This window comes from Trachemys scripta, chromosome 4, assembly GCF_013100865.1.
Source record: "Trachemys scripta elegans isolate TJP31775 chromosome 4, CAS_Tse_1.0, whole genome shotgun sequence".
NCBI lineage: Eukaryota > Metazoa > Chordata > Testudines > Emydidae > Trachemys > Trachemys scripta.
The window spans coordinates 29,894,568-29,908,412 of record NC_048301.1 but is presented as its reverse complement, the minus strand read 5'-3'; the positions used below and the strand labels follow the sequence as shown (position 1 = coordinate 29,908,412).

Here is a 13,845-nt window from a genome sequence, read left to right as displayed (position 1 = left end):
CCAGCCCCAAGATCAGAAGTTTAGAGTCACTTATGTCTACACCTCTGCTGCACTAAGGGCTTCTCTCCACAGCAAATCAGGGTGTGAACGTACAACAATTGCCTCACTACGCACTAACTGGCTGTGTGGACCCTGCTAGCATGCACACAAAGCAGTGCACTACAGTTTGAAATGGGAGTACATCAAAACGCACTAGGGAACTTTCAGTGGATGGTAGCAGGGTCCACGTAGCATGTTAGGGCATGGCAGGCTAGTGCGCTGTAGATTAACACCTAATACCATACACTGACTCCCTGTGGAGACAAGCCCTGACTGTATCTTGTCCACAGCTGAAGATCCAGGGTGAAATCCAGGCCCCAGTTGAAGTCAATGGCTAAAGTCCCATTGACTTCAGTAGGGTCAGGATTTCACCCTTAGCCTGTTTCTTTTCCGCAGCTCCCCCAAGATGAATCTATAAAGGTGAGCCGTGGCAGAATTTCAGATTAAATATGTTAAGCATACAGCTTGGGGTTTTTTGAATGATTTTCGCTGTATCCTAAAACTTAAGAACATCCCCCCAGAAATTCAGGGAGTGGAAAATGAGTTTTGAGATCTGTATTACAATTTGGACATCTCTAATTTATAAGAGAAATGATCATCCCAAATGCATTCAGTGCATTGAAACATTGCATCCATGGTGCCTTTTGCAATCCTGGTAACCGTGAACCTCCACGGAGGGTGAAGACACCTGAATCCGATCTCGCTTACACAGGTTTAACACCAATCTAACTAATTGGGTGAAATCCTGGCACCCATGAAACCAATAGCAAAACTCCCATTGATTTCAATGGGCCCAGGATTTCACCCATTACTTTCAGTGGAATTATTCTTGATTTACACTAGTGCACATAAAAGGAGAATGAAGCCCAAGTAGTTCAATGAAAAAATGGCGTACTGTGTAGGTGTTCCAGTGTTTTACAGAATAACAACACGCAAGGACAGGCGGGGAGCAGCTAGCTTGAATGTCACTTGACATCAGAGAATCCCAAAATGGAAATTTTACCTTCTATTCAACATTAGCCAAGGCATTCCAAATCTGCATAACCCTGCATGCACTGTAATATACTGCTATTCATAGTGGAGAGGAAAAGGAAGATTCATTCTAAATACTTTTAGTAGGTGATGCTATGGTAAAAGTGGCGTTATTTCTCTACTGCTGGGCTGTTATAAATATGTTGGTGCTCCAGATGTCACTTTGCTATTATGGAAGGAAATTCTGAATCAGACAATCAAACAAAAGATTGCCATCTAAGACTGTTCTAAAACTGATTAGGCTGCCCTGTCTGAACTGTATTCAATGCGTTATGTATCCAAATTGCACTGAATTATATGAATCAAAAGCTCACTATTAAGCCTCTAAAATTCAATAATCTGGGTGCATTGACATCCTATAATAATCTATTTTAAATTATCACTAAATGCTATGGGTCCTGTGTAGTATGTTAGAATTCACCCTTTCTCTCTCTCTCTTTCTCTCTCTCTCTCTCGCTCTCACACACACACACACACACACACACACAGAGTATTTGTAAGATTGTAGCATTAATCTATGTATAGTGGGGATTCTGAGTGCCAGTGAACCCCTTGTAAACCCTGTGTATGATGGAAACCACTTCAAGCCAGGGGGTGCAGCTGCACTCCGGCACCCCTAGTTCCAGCACCTATGCAGTTGCCGTAGCATTTACTGGTAGCCCAAGATGGATATAAATATATATAGTTGATACATAGGTTTTGGCCATTATTGTTTGTATTGTTACTGGTAATGGCCAAAACCTCTGCAATGATGTAAGTATTTTGCACTATTACTGCAAAACACTCTAGTATATATTTCTATGATGGAGGAAGCCTTAAAGAATCTTTGCAACAAAAATTTATACTCTCTTTAATCATTAAAAACAAATCTCTCCCATTGTAAAATACACAGAGAAAGGCATATACAGAAAGGGAGAAATATACTGACACACTACGGTTGCCAACTTTGTAATCACCCAAAACTGAACACCCTTGCTCTGCCCTGTCCTGCCCCTTCCCTGAGGCCCTGTCCTCACTTGCTCCATCCCCCCTCCCTCTGTCGCTCACTCTCCCCCACCCTCACTCACTTTCACTGGGATGGGGCAGAGGGTTGGGGTGCGGGAGAAGGTTGGAGTGCGGGCTCCAGGAGGGAGTTTGAGTGTGGGAGGGGGCTCAGGGCTGGGGCAGGGAGTTAGGGTGCAGGAGGGGGTGTGGGGTGCAGTGTCCAGGAGGGGGTTCTGACCTGGGACAGGGGGTTGGGGCGTGGGAGGGGGTTTGGGATGCAGGCCCTAGCCAGGCAGCACTTACTTCAAGTGGCTTCTGATCTGCAGCGCAGTGGGGCTAAGGCAGGCTCCCCGTTTGCCCTGGCTCCGCGCAGCTCCTGGAAGCAGCCGTTATGTCCAGCTCCTAGGCGCAAGGGCAGCCAGCTGGCTCTGCATGGTACATGCTGCCTGTGCCCGCAGGTGGCGCTTGGGGCAGAGCTTCCCTGACAGGGACATGCCGGCCACTAGGAGGAGCCATGTGGAGCCAGGGCAGGCAGAGCGCCTGCCTTAACCCCGCTACACCGCCGACTGGACTTTTAACGGCCCAGTCAGCAATCCTGACCAGAGCCAACAGGGTCCATTTTTGACCAGGCGTTCCCATTGAAAACCAGACTCCTGGCAATCCTATGAGACACACATACAGCAGAAAAATAATTATTTGCATTTTTAACTTCAAAATGCTTTTCCCATCCGGACAAACACACATGTAGATGTGGGGAGAGAAACATGCAAATGAGAACAGCCACATATATGTTCCAAAACTTCAATCTGTCAGTGACAGATTTAACTAGAACAAAGTGTGTTTGGCTGTGATCTATTTTTTCATCCCACTGTTTCTATTATCATCGTAGTACATCGACTTCCTCTAAATTAACTAATATTAAGTTATGCTGGGTCATCATCTCTCTTCTGCTTCCCTGAAAAATCTTTTTGCAATATGCCATCTGAAGCCAGTTCTCTGCCATTTGTACTAATCCAAATGATGGCTAGGAAACCACTTACCCTCAGATGAGTGAGCGTCAAACCCATCCAACTTTTTCCCCACAGGGCTCAGTGAGAGCAGTTGCTGAATACTTTTCTTTTTTCTCATCAGTACTGTACCTGGAAGGATCTGTTCTAGTGTTTGAGGACATCTTCAAACTGGTAGCATTCTACTGTGTCAGTAGGTAAGTTGGACTCCTTGAGTTCATAGAGGAATTGGTTCATGCATGGCTAGGGGTACCACCATGGCCTGAACTGGTTTTTGCTCTTGTGGTGGTGGTTCTATATTTGACGTGAGGGCTTGCATAGAACAGAAGGAAGGACAGCTTGGTCTATAAATGCAAGTTTCCTGTGTGAACTAATGTCATATTTAAGAGCATGCAAAGTAACCAATTCTTAAATGATCTTTCTGCTTTCCTTATGTGCACAGCTTCAATTGCAGAGCAGGGGGGAAGGTTTTGTTATCAGGGTAACTCCATTGACTTCAGTGATTCACACCGGTAGCACAAAGAGCAATATTTGGCCTGAGAAATGCAAATGTTGTTCTTTTGTTCTTCCTCCTTTTAAAAGAGGAAGATGGGATGACGGGGTGAGAATATTGTCATTGAGAATTAATTTGAGATTGGCCCACATTGTGAAGTTCTGGCCCAGATTTAAATTCATACTTCCCCAGATTTTGGAGTTCAGACCATTATGCAGAGAGGCCCAGTCACAAGATTCAGATCCAGGTCTGAGACCAGATCCAAACTTCCCCGGTGTTTAGGGATAGGATGCTCACACACTGTGTTCCCATCTCTAAAAGCTCTGCTACACTTTTGGGCTTTCAGACTCTAGTTATTCCTACAGAGCTGTCCTTAGACATTACAAACATAACTCCCATTGACTTCACAGACAATCCAGGAAGTTTTTGGAAAGTGTAGGGGACAATTTCCTGGTGCAAGTGCTGGAGGAACCAACTAGGGGCAGAGCTCTTCTTGACCTGCTGCTTACAAACCAGGAAGAATTAGTAGGGGAAGCAAAAGTGGATGGGAACCTGGGAGGCAGTGACCATGAGATGGTCGAGTTCAGGATCCTGACACAAGGAAGAAAGGAAAGCAGCAGAATACGGACCCTGGACTTCAGAAAAGCAGACTTTGATTCCCTCAGGGAACTGATAAGCAGGATCCCCTGGGAGAATAATCTGAGGGGGAAAGGAGTCCAGGAGAATTGGCTGTATTTTAAATAATCCTTATTGCGGTTTCAGGAACAAACCATCCTGATGTGTAGAAAGAATAGTAAATATGGCAGGCGACCAGCTTGGCTTAACAGTGAAATCCTTGCTGATCTTAAACACAAAAAAGAAGCTTACAAGAAGTGGAAGATTGGACAAATGACCAGGGAGGAGTATAAAAATATTGCTCAGGCATGCAGGAGTGAAATCAGGAAGGCCAAATCACACTTGGAGTTGCAGCTAGCAAGGGATGTTAAGAGTAACAAGAAGGATTTCTTCAAGTATGTTAGCAACAAGAAGAAAGTCAAGGAAAGTGTGGGCCCCTTACTGAATGAAGGAGGCAACGTAATGACAGAGAATGTGGAAAAAGCTAATGTACTCAATGCTTTTTTTGCCTCTGTCTTCACGAACAAGGTCAGCTCCCAGACTTCTGCACTGGGCAGCACAGCATGGGGAGGTGGTGACCAGCCCTCTGTGGAGAAAGAAGTGGTTCAGGACTATTTAGAAAAGCTGGACAAGCACAAGCCCATGAGGCTGGATGCGCTGCATCCGAGGGTGCTAAAGGAGTTGGCGGATGTGATTGTAGAGCCATTGGCCATTATCTCTGAAAACTCGTGGTGATCCGGGGAGGTCCCGGATGATTGGAAAAAGGCTAATGTAGTGCCCATCTTTAAAAAAGGGAAAAAGGAGAATCTGGGGAACTACAGGCCAGTCAGCCTCACCTCAGTCACTGGAAAAATCATGGAGCAGGTCAGCATGGATTCACCAAGGGCAAGTCATGCCTAACTAACCTAATTGCCTTCTATGACGAGATAACTGCCTCTGTGGATGAGAGGAAAGCAGTGGATGTGTTGACTTTAGCAAAGCTTTTGATACGGTCTTCCACAGTATTCTTGCCAGCAAGTTAGAGAATTATGGACTGGATGAATGGACTATAAGGTGGATAGAAAGCTGGCTAGATCGTCGGGCTCAACAGGTAGTGATCAATGGCTCCATGTCTAGATGGCAGCCAGTATCAAGCGGAGTGCCCCAAGAGTTGGTCCTGCGGTCAGTTTTGTTCAATATCTTTATTAATGATCTGGAGGATGGCGTGGACTGCACCCTCAGCAAGTTTGCGTATGACACTAAACTGGAAGGAGTGGTAGATATGCTGGAGAGCAGGGATAGGGTCCAGAGTGACCTAGACAAATTAGAGGATTGGGCCAAAAGAAATCTGATAAGGTTCAACAAGGACAAGTGCAGAGTCCTGCACTTAGGACGGAAGAATCTCATGCACTGCTACAGACTAGGGACCGAATGGCTAGGTAGCAATTCTGCAGAAAAGGACCTAGGAGTTACAGTGGACGAGAAGATGGATATGAGTCAACAGTGTGCCCTTGTTGCCAAGAAGGTTAACGGCATTTTGGGCTGTATAAGTAGGGGCATTGCCAGCAGATCGAGGGACATGATCATTCCCCTCTATTCAACATTGGTGAGGCCTCATCTGGAGTACTGTGTCCAGTTTGGGGCCCCACATTACAAGAAGGATGTGGAAAAATTGGAAAGAGTCCAGCAGAGGGCAATAGAAATGATGAGGGGTCTGGAGCACATGACTTATGAGGAGAGGCTGAGGGAACTGGGATTGTTTAGTCTGCAGAAGAGAAGAATGAGGAGGGATTTGATAGCTGCTTTCAACTATCTGAAAGGGGGTTCCAAAGAGGATGGATCTAGACTGTTCTCAGTGATACCAGATGACAGAACAAGGAGTAATGGTCTCAAGTTGCAGTGGGGGAGGTTTAGGTTGGATATTGGGAAAAACTTTTTCACTAGGAGGGTGGTGAAGCACTGGAATGGGTTACCTAGGGAGGTGGTGGAATCTCCTTCCTTGGAGGTTTTTAAGGTCAGGCTTGACAAAGCCCTGGCTGGGATGATTTAGTTGGGGATTGGTCCTGCTTTTAGCAGGGGGTTGGACTAGATGACCTCCTGAGGTCCCTTTCAACCCTGATATTCTATGATTCTATGATTCCCTGGAAGTTTTGTCTAAATTCTGTAGGACTTGGGGCCACAGCTGGTCCATAGCATGCTGCACAGTAGTTGGGCAAGGGAATTTTTGGTGAAAGGTGTCACGGTTAACCTACTGTTACAAAAAGTGCCATGGAATCATTAATGTACATATAGAGCAGACAGGACCTGAGATTAAATTCTGCAAGCCTGAGGACAGACTTTGGTTTAGACATTCCATGCTGAAAGTTTGGACTAATAAACTACTCCTTGCACTTTAGAGGAATCTGAATCTAATCCAGATGGAGATAGAAGTCTCAATGTTACCTGGGTTATTTTTATTGATTTAGTTGGGAATTGGTCCTGCTTTGAGCAGGGGGTTGGACTAGATGACCTCCTGAGGTCCCTTCCAACCTGATATTCTATGATTCTATGATTCTATTAATTCACCAGCATTAAACAAAAAAATATCACAAGAGAGAAGAGTTAATAGCAGGCATTTATTTAGAAAGAGAAATTCAAAATATACTGTGTAGACGCTAGAGCTGGAAAAGACTTGTTGTGACATCTTGTCCATTTCAGCAGGGCCAGGCCCTCTCTAATGGAATCCCTGGGTAACCTAGCCTATGCATCTATAGTAATCCAGTCTAATCTAATCTATACTTTTATGCCAACCATATCGCTGTGACAATCTGAGCATCCTACTCCTACTTTATGTAGTTGAGTTTTAAATTCGACTTAAATCAAAGAATCATAGAATTGGAAGGAACCTCGAGAGGTCATCTAGTTCAGTCCCCTGCACTCAAGACAGGACTAAGTATTATCTAGACCAGAGGTGGGCAAACTGTGGCTCACGGGCCACATCTAGTGGCACCCTCCTGCCCAGCCCTTGAACTCCCGGCAGGAAGGCTAACCCCCAGCCTCTCCTCTGCTGCCCCCTCCCCCGCAGCCTCAGCTCGCCGAGCCGCCAGGGGACAGTAGGGGGACAGAGAGCAGGGGGCGGTTGGATAGGCGTGGGAGTCCCAGGGGGCCTGTCAGGGGGCGGGGGTGTGTATAGGAGTTGGGGCAGTCAGGGTACAGGGGGCAGGGGGGTTGGATAGGGGGTGGAGTCCCGGGGGGGTGGTTAGGGTTGGGAAGTCCCAGGAGGGGGCAGTCAGGGGACAAGGAGCAGGGGTGTTGGATGGGTCGGGGACTCGGGGGGGGGGAGTGGGAGGGGCAGATAGGGGGTGGGGGCCAGGCTGTTTGGGGAGGCACAGCCTTCCCTACCTGGCCCTCCATACAGTTTCGGAACTCCAGTGTGGCCCTCAGGCCAAAAAGTTTCCCCACCCCTGGTTTAGACGATCCCTAACAGGTGTTTGTCCAACCTGTTCTTAAAAATCCCCAATGATGGAGATTCCACCACCTATCTAGGCAATTTATTCCAGTGCTTAACCACCCTGACAGTTTTTCCTAGTGTCCAACCTAAACCGCCCATGCTGCAATTTAAGCCCATTGCTTCTTGTCCTATCCTCAGAGGTTAAGAAGAACAATTTTTCTCCCTCCTCCTCGTAACAACCCGTTATGTACTTGAAAACTGTTATCATGTCCCCTCTCAGTCTTCTCTTCTCCAGACTAAACAAACCCAATTTTTTCAATCTTCTCTCATAGATCATGTTTTCTAGACCTTTTAATCATTTTTGTTGCTCTTCTTTGGACTTTCTCCAATTTGTCCACATCTTTCCTGAAATGTGCCCAGAACTGGGCACAATACAGTTGAGGCCTAATCAGCGTGGAGTTGAGCGGAAGAATTACTTCTCGTGTCTTGCTTACAATAGTCCTGCTAATACATCCCAGAATTATGTTTGCTTTTTTTGCAACAGCATTAAACTGTTGACTCATATTTAGCTTGTGATCCACTATGCTGTCATTCCTGGTGCAAAGAACGTGACCCATACAGTGATTATTCACGTTTTAAGAGAGGTCTGATTTTCATTTATCCTAAAGCTACTTTACACTGCTTGGGCTGTGTAAAAGGGCTGTAAGGTACATTTAAGGACACTTACACCACCAGAGTGGTGTAAACAGCCTTAGTGCAGAGTCTCTAATTGTATGATCCTCTGGAAAAAAGAAAAAGACAACTCAGCTCACTTTGGCGTTGCAAATCTAGTAACCCCTATCTCAGCTAAAAATGTACATCCCCAACAAAGAGGAAAATGTTTCTCTTAGTTCCTTTTATAAATGATATTATTGAATGTAACCTATGCTCTTGATGTTTCTACTAATTTCAGAGATTGCTTTCAGATAAGAGAAGGTAAACGGGAAATAATTTTCTGACAGCACTAGATTAAAACAAAGGCTATTAAGCACTGGCCTCCAGTGCTGGGAGTTTGTAAGAGTCCAGCAGATGCTCGGTTTCAGAGTAGCAGCCGTGTTAGAGTGCTGATGAGTTGTGTGATCTCTGCTCAGACTCTAGTAAATAGTAATCTATAAATAAATGGAAACAATTTTTCATAGCTGAGAGCCTCTGCTCAGGAGAAAGCTAAGTCTGTTCTGGTATGGTGGCTAAATTACCTCGAACCACTAAATTAGTACCTGTAGGTGAATGGGTGACTCGGTGGCAGCCCAGCTAGTGAATAAAATAGATTTTTTCTAGGGGTTTCATTTCTTGGTATTTTCCAAGTAGCAAATATTTACCTAAATAAAAAATGAAGCCAATTCCCACATACCCCACACCCATACGAATAACAGAATAAGAGAAGGTCAATGGCTCACACTCTGTTCCTCTTTTACACCAAAATTTTTTCCATGCAAAGAGATCCAAACATAAACTCAGTTTATTAAAAATAGTTACACAATTAAGTGCTCAGCGATGCACATAATAGCCATGTTAAGGGCTTTCCCTTCTCCCTCCCCTGGTTCTTGTCACACAGACAGAAAGCAGAAGACCAGAAGTCCGAAGTGCAGGCAATGCAATATTTATTGGGATTAATCAAGCAAGCATATCCATAGCTCTGTATGCTGCAGAGCCTTCACTGTGTCCCCTTTCCCTTCCTTAGCAGGCATAATTATACCTGTAGTGCATGCCCTTGGTCCCATCCCTTACAGTTTATGGTCATGTTCCATTTTGGAGGGTCTTGGGTCTAAAGGCTTCAGTACCACCTCTTTTGTATCCCATGGGAGGGGTAAGGAGTGAGGTTGTGCTTCAGTCAGGGAGAGGCATTTCTTTGGCTTTTAGTGTTTCTTATACCTTTCCCCATCCCCCTCGCCCCTCCCGACTGGTTGCATGACCTTATCTCGGGAGAGGAGTTGAGGCAGGATTGTCCTTCAAGTGTGCACTCGTATATTAAACTCCCACTTTACCCAGCAACACTTTAGCTCCATTTATCTCTTCTCACCCCATCTGCTTGTGGGCAGATGTACCACACACTGTCTTTGTTCTTTGTTCACACATATTAGTAAGAATATAAAAATATCAAAAGTCAAATGGGCAAACAAGACCCAAAATTCTATCTCAGGCAAATATACAGGCCTGAATACTACATTATCATCACTAGCACTCCTAACAAGCCATGGTGTGTGCATTTCAGTCAGCAAAATATACACCCTTTTGTAAGGAGGAGGGCAGTTCACAGTAGGTTCATCTACCAACACACGGGACCTTCTCAGAAGTGCAAAGTCATACAGTTTATTTTAAATAGAGACCATCCAGTCATGTGGTTAGTTTTTCTAAATAGGGTTTCCTGCTGCTTGCAGAACGGTTAGCTAAGCTTTTTCACACATAACGCCATCCAGACCCAGCTCTTCACTGTCTTGTTAATTTTATTATTGACTTTGAAGGGCCTTGTTAGGATGGGGAGTAGGGGGAGACAGCATAGCAAATTATTGTTAGACAAGGAGCAAACCTAAACAATTCGTAGCGATCCCAAAAGCATCATTTCTATAGAACTCAAAGTGAAGGTGTATTTCAGTGGAATCCAGCTAACACCCGTCACATTTTCCTTATAAAAATTCTACACCTTCCAAAACCCCAAATGTTAGAAAGTCTGGGAATAGACAACTGATGAAAGCAGCCAGTTTCCCACTGCCCAGCTGATCCTTCACCAGTCGCTCACTGTCACATCACGCAGTGTAGCCAGACCCTACTCCATAATCCTACCTTGCTATTTAGAATCTAAAATATGTTAAGCTCTGATTTTATGTAAAGGAGGGAGGCAGAATAGGAAGAGATGAGAAAAGTGATAGAGTAAAGTCTGTTACCCCACGATAATTCTAATTATAAGTATTAATAACTTTGTACATATGTATTATTCTTTATTATTTATACTGCAGTAGCACCTAGGAGCCCCTACTAATGGGCCAGGCCCCCACTGTGCTAGGAACTGTACAAATACAGAACAAAAACATGGTCCCTGCTCCAAAGAACCTACAGTCTAAGTACTGAAGTGCTATAGGGGGTTAGACTTGCGGTCCCTTGTAACACTATGATTCTATCATAGCACTTTCCATCCAAAGGTCTCTGTGTTTTACAAACATTGCAAGCATTTAGCCTCACAGTGGCCCGGGGGGTGGGTATCCTTATCCCTCCTTTAGCATGGAAGAAACCGAGATGAAGCCACCAGCCTGGCCCAAAGCAGCCTCACTGGGGCTGAGAATCTGCTTGAGACCAGAGTAATCTCAGCCAGTGCATCTTGCAGCTGTCCCTGTCTGAGCTTGGGGATTGCACTGGTGCAGCTGTGCTGTTTTAGTGGCATTAAGGGCCCTCCACACCTGTCTGAATAGAGCTAGAATTGCTAGCAAATCAGATCTCTAAAATCAAACTGCAAAACTCTGAGTTCCTAATGGTTGGGTTTTTTGCTTTATTTATTTTCACAGGGATTTGCTGCCCTTCACACTCAGGCTGCCTCAAGCAATACTGGAGGCCAATAGCTTTGCAGACCTCGAAACCATTGCGAGCCTGGGGATAGGTAAGTCTTCTGTGAAACAGCTTGAGGTTTACACAAGCTCACGGGAACCTGGTAACTTGAAAGCAGTTAAGGATTGTCATGGCTGGTGGATAGGAGAGGCAGTACAACCGCTTTGTGCTGCTCTCAGAACAGGTAGAGAAGCCTAAATGCAGGGGAGATGGATTTTCTTTTCTTTTATACAGACACACTAAAAAAGGGTACCTGTCCAGGCCCTTTTTAGGTGCCCAGGGTATAATGTAGATATACCCACACTAAAGGACACTCCAACATAACTAACGTGCATCAGTGCCATTCAGCATAATGGGCAAATATTCAAAATAACTGGCAATCCAGGCAAATGAAAAGCTAAAAACACCCTCACACTGCAGCAGTTCATCACCTCACAATCTTTTCCCTGTTCTTAAGTGACTGAGGAAAAAAGAATTATGAGCTGTGAAGCCTCTACATTTGGATTAATCTCTCAGGACTCATGGGAAATGCAATGACCATTGTGGATGGGTCACTCACCAAGTGGTAGAGTTTATCTGCTTTTGATTACTTGGGTCAAGCTTCAGCTAGGACAAAGTCTTCAGAAGATTCGGTATTTTTTGACTACTTGACCCACCTCCAAACTAGTGACCCACTGCTTCCTTGAATGGTGCCATTCTGAAAAATAATGTCATTTGGAGGATATCAGACCAGTGCCAATTTGCTGATTAGGCATCATCTTCATTTATGTTGATGTATAAAGCTGACCTGCTTTCATTACTTTGCCTTGGAGTTGATCCTTGGTGGCTTCAAGGTGCATGAACTTGGTGCTCTCCAGATAACTGATCAAGCCATAAAATTAGGTCTAGAGCATAACACAGATTTTTTTATGACTCTTCTATCTCTACTTTTTGCTGTAAATTATTGTTCAAAATCTTAGTGCCTTAGATAATAGTTGTACACATGCACTTTGCTCATTTTGTTTCCCCACTAAGTTCTGTGTTCTGTTAACTGAACTGGGCCTCTGGCTAAGCCACTCTGATTCCTTGCCACTAAATCCACTCCAGTTAAATCAAACGTTGCATCTAACAACCAGCTCTAACACTAGTTTCCTGTTCAACTTTTCTTCTGCTCTTTGAACCAGATGAGCTTTGACTTTTCTTTGAGATTACACCTGTAGCTTCTTTTATATCCATGGTGAAGCCAGTGTCTGGTATGTTTAACGAAGTGATGTAAACCTTGTTTGCTCAGTTACTGTACTCAGCAAGATAGTTCCTCCCATTGTTTTTTCTGCATGAACTAATGTAGCAGAAAAATTATGTAGCTTGGTGCTTTCTGTCAAATAAATATATATATGAATGCTTTATTCTGCACACAATATTTTTAATAGTCTCCCATTACAATATCCAATGGAAGGAACTGAAATCAAGATATCCTGAAATCTGTATTGACCTAATTAGTCATTAATGCTATAGAATCACTTGGGAGTTTTCACATCTGTTTTTTGATATTCTGTATTATATTTCCAAGTAGGGCTGGGAAAAACCCACCAGTTTCAATTAATATCAGCTTTGATGAATTTAGCCAGCAGGTTCCCTCAAGTTTCAGGATCCCCCATTATTGCTTTGAGTTTTGCTTTTGTCCAAACGGGCTCTGGGTATCCAGCCAATACTGACTGTTCAGAAAATGCTACTTTGCAGCTCAAAGTTATAACAAAAAATAAAATTTCACCTACATTTTCAAAAATGGCTTGTGATTTTGGGAGCTGCAATTTTTGGAAGCCCAACCCGAGAAATCGTAAGGACCCTGATTTTCAGAGGGCAGGTACTCAGCAGAGGCCTCTTTAAAGTGTCTCAAATTGGGGCCCCAGAAACAGAGGCAGCCAAAATTAGAAGCTGCTTTTCAAAAAAGCAAGCTGAGATCTTTTTCGTCCTCTTCTTTCCACCGTGATGATTGCAATAGAGCAGGCGTAGGCAACCTATAGCACACATGCCAAAGGCGGCACACGAGCTGATTTTCAGTGGCACTCGCGCTGCCTGGATCCTGGCCACTGGTCCGGGGGGCTCTGCCTTTTAATTTAATTTTAAATGAAGCTTCTTAAACATTTAAAAAACCTTATTTACTTTACTTTACAACAATAGTTTAGTTATATATTATAGACTTATAGAAAAACACCTTCTAAAAATGTTAAAATATATTACTGGCACACGAAACCTTAAATCAGAGGGAATAAATGAAGACTCGGCACAGCACTTCTGAAAGGTTGCCGACCCCTGCAATAGAGAGATGGCTTCTGAAATTGTGAACTGGATCCCAGAGAAGTTTCTGAAGACAAAGAACTTCCTGTAGCATACAGTTGCCTAGAAGGGATGCTAAATCTCCAGGGCTCCTTAGAGCTCTATGACATCTCAGCAAAGTCAAAGAGGATGAAATATTTAGGATTGGGTTTATTGCTTCTTAAAACAAAATCTAATCTATACAGACAGATTGTGCTAGGTAGCAGCCACTTTTTTTCTTCCAGAAGGAAAGCTGGCAGTATTTGAAAGTCTATTATGTCAGTTTCCATTTCCTCCAAAAGTGTTATGTATTTTCATGGGACAGAAATTAGATGTCCCCCTGCAAGCTAGATTGCCTCTTTCAGGATCTGGTTATTACACAAAAGGTCAAAGAG

The 13,845-nt window shown here is 44.1% G+C and overlaps 1 protein-coding gene across 1 annotated transcript in view; it reads left to right on the top strand.

Annotated features, from left to right (window-relative positions):
* RIN3 (Ras and Rab interactor 3) overlaps positions 1-13,845 on the top strand; it is a 107,292-nt gene that overhangs the window by 57,768 nt on the left and 35,679 nt on the right. The window contains exons 4-5 of the mRNA XM_034769578.1: positions 3,187-3,259; positions 11,116-11,207. Of these exons, the coding sequence (XP_034625469.1) occupies positions 3,187-3,259; positions 11,116-11,207 (165 nt within the window). The remainder of the gene's footprint in view (positions 1-3,186; positions 3,260-11,115; positions 11,208-13,845) is intronic.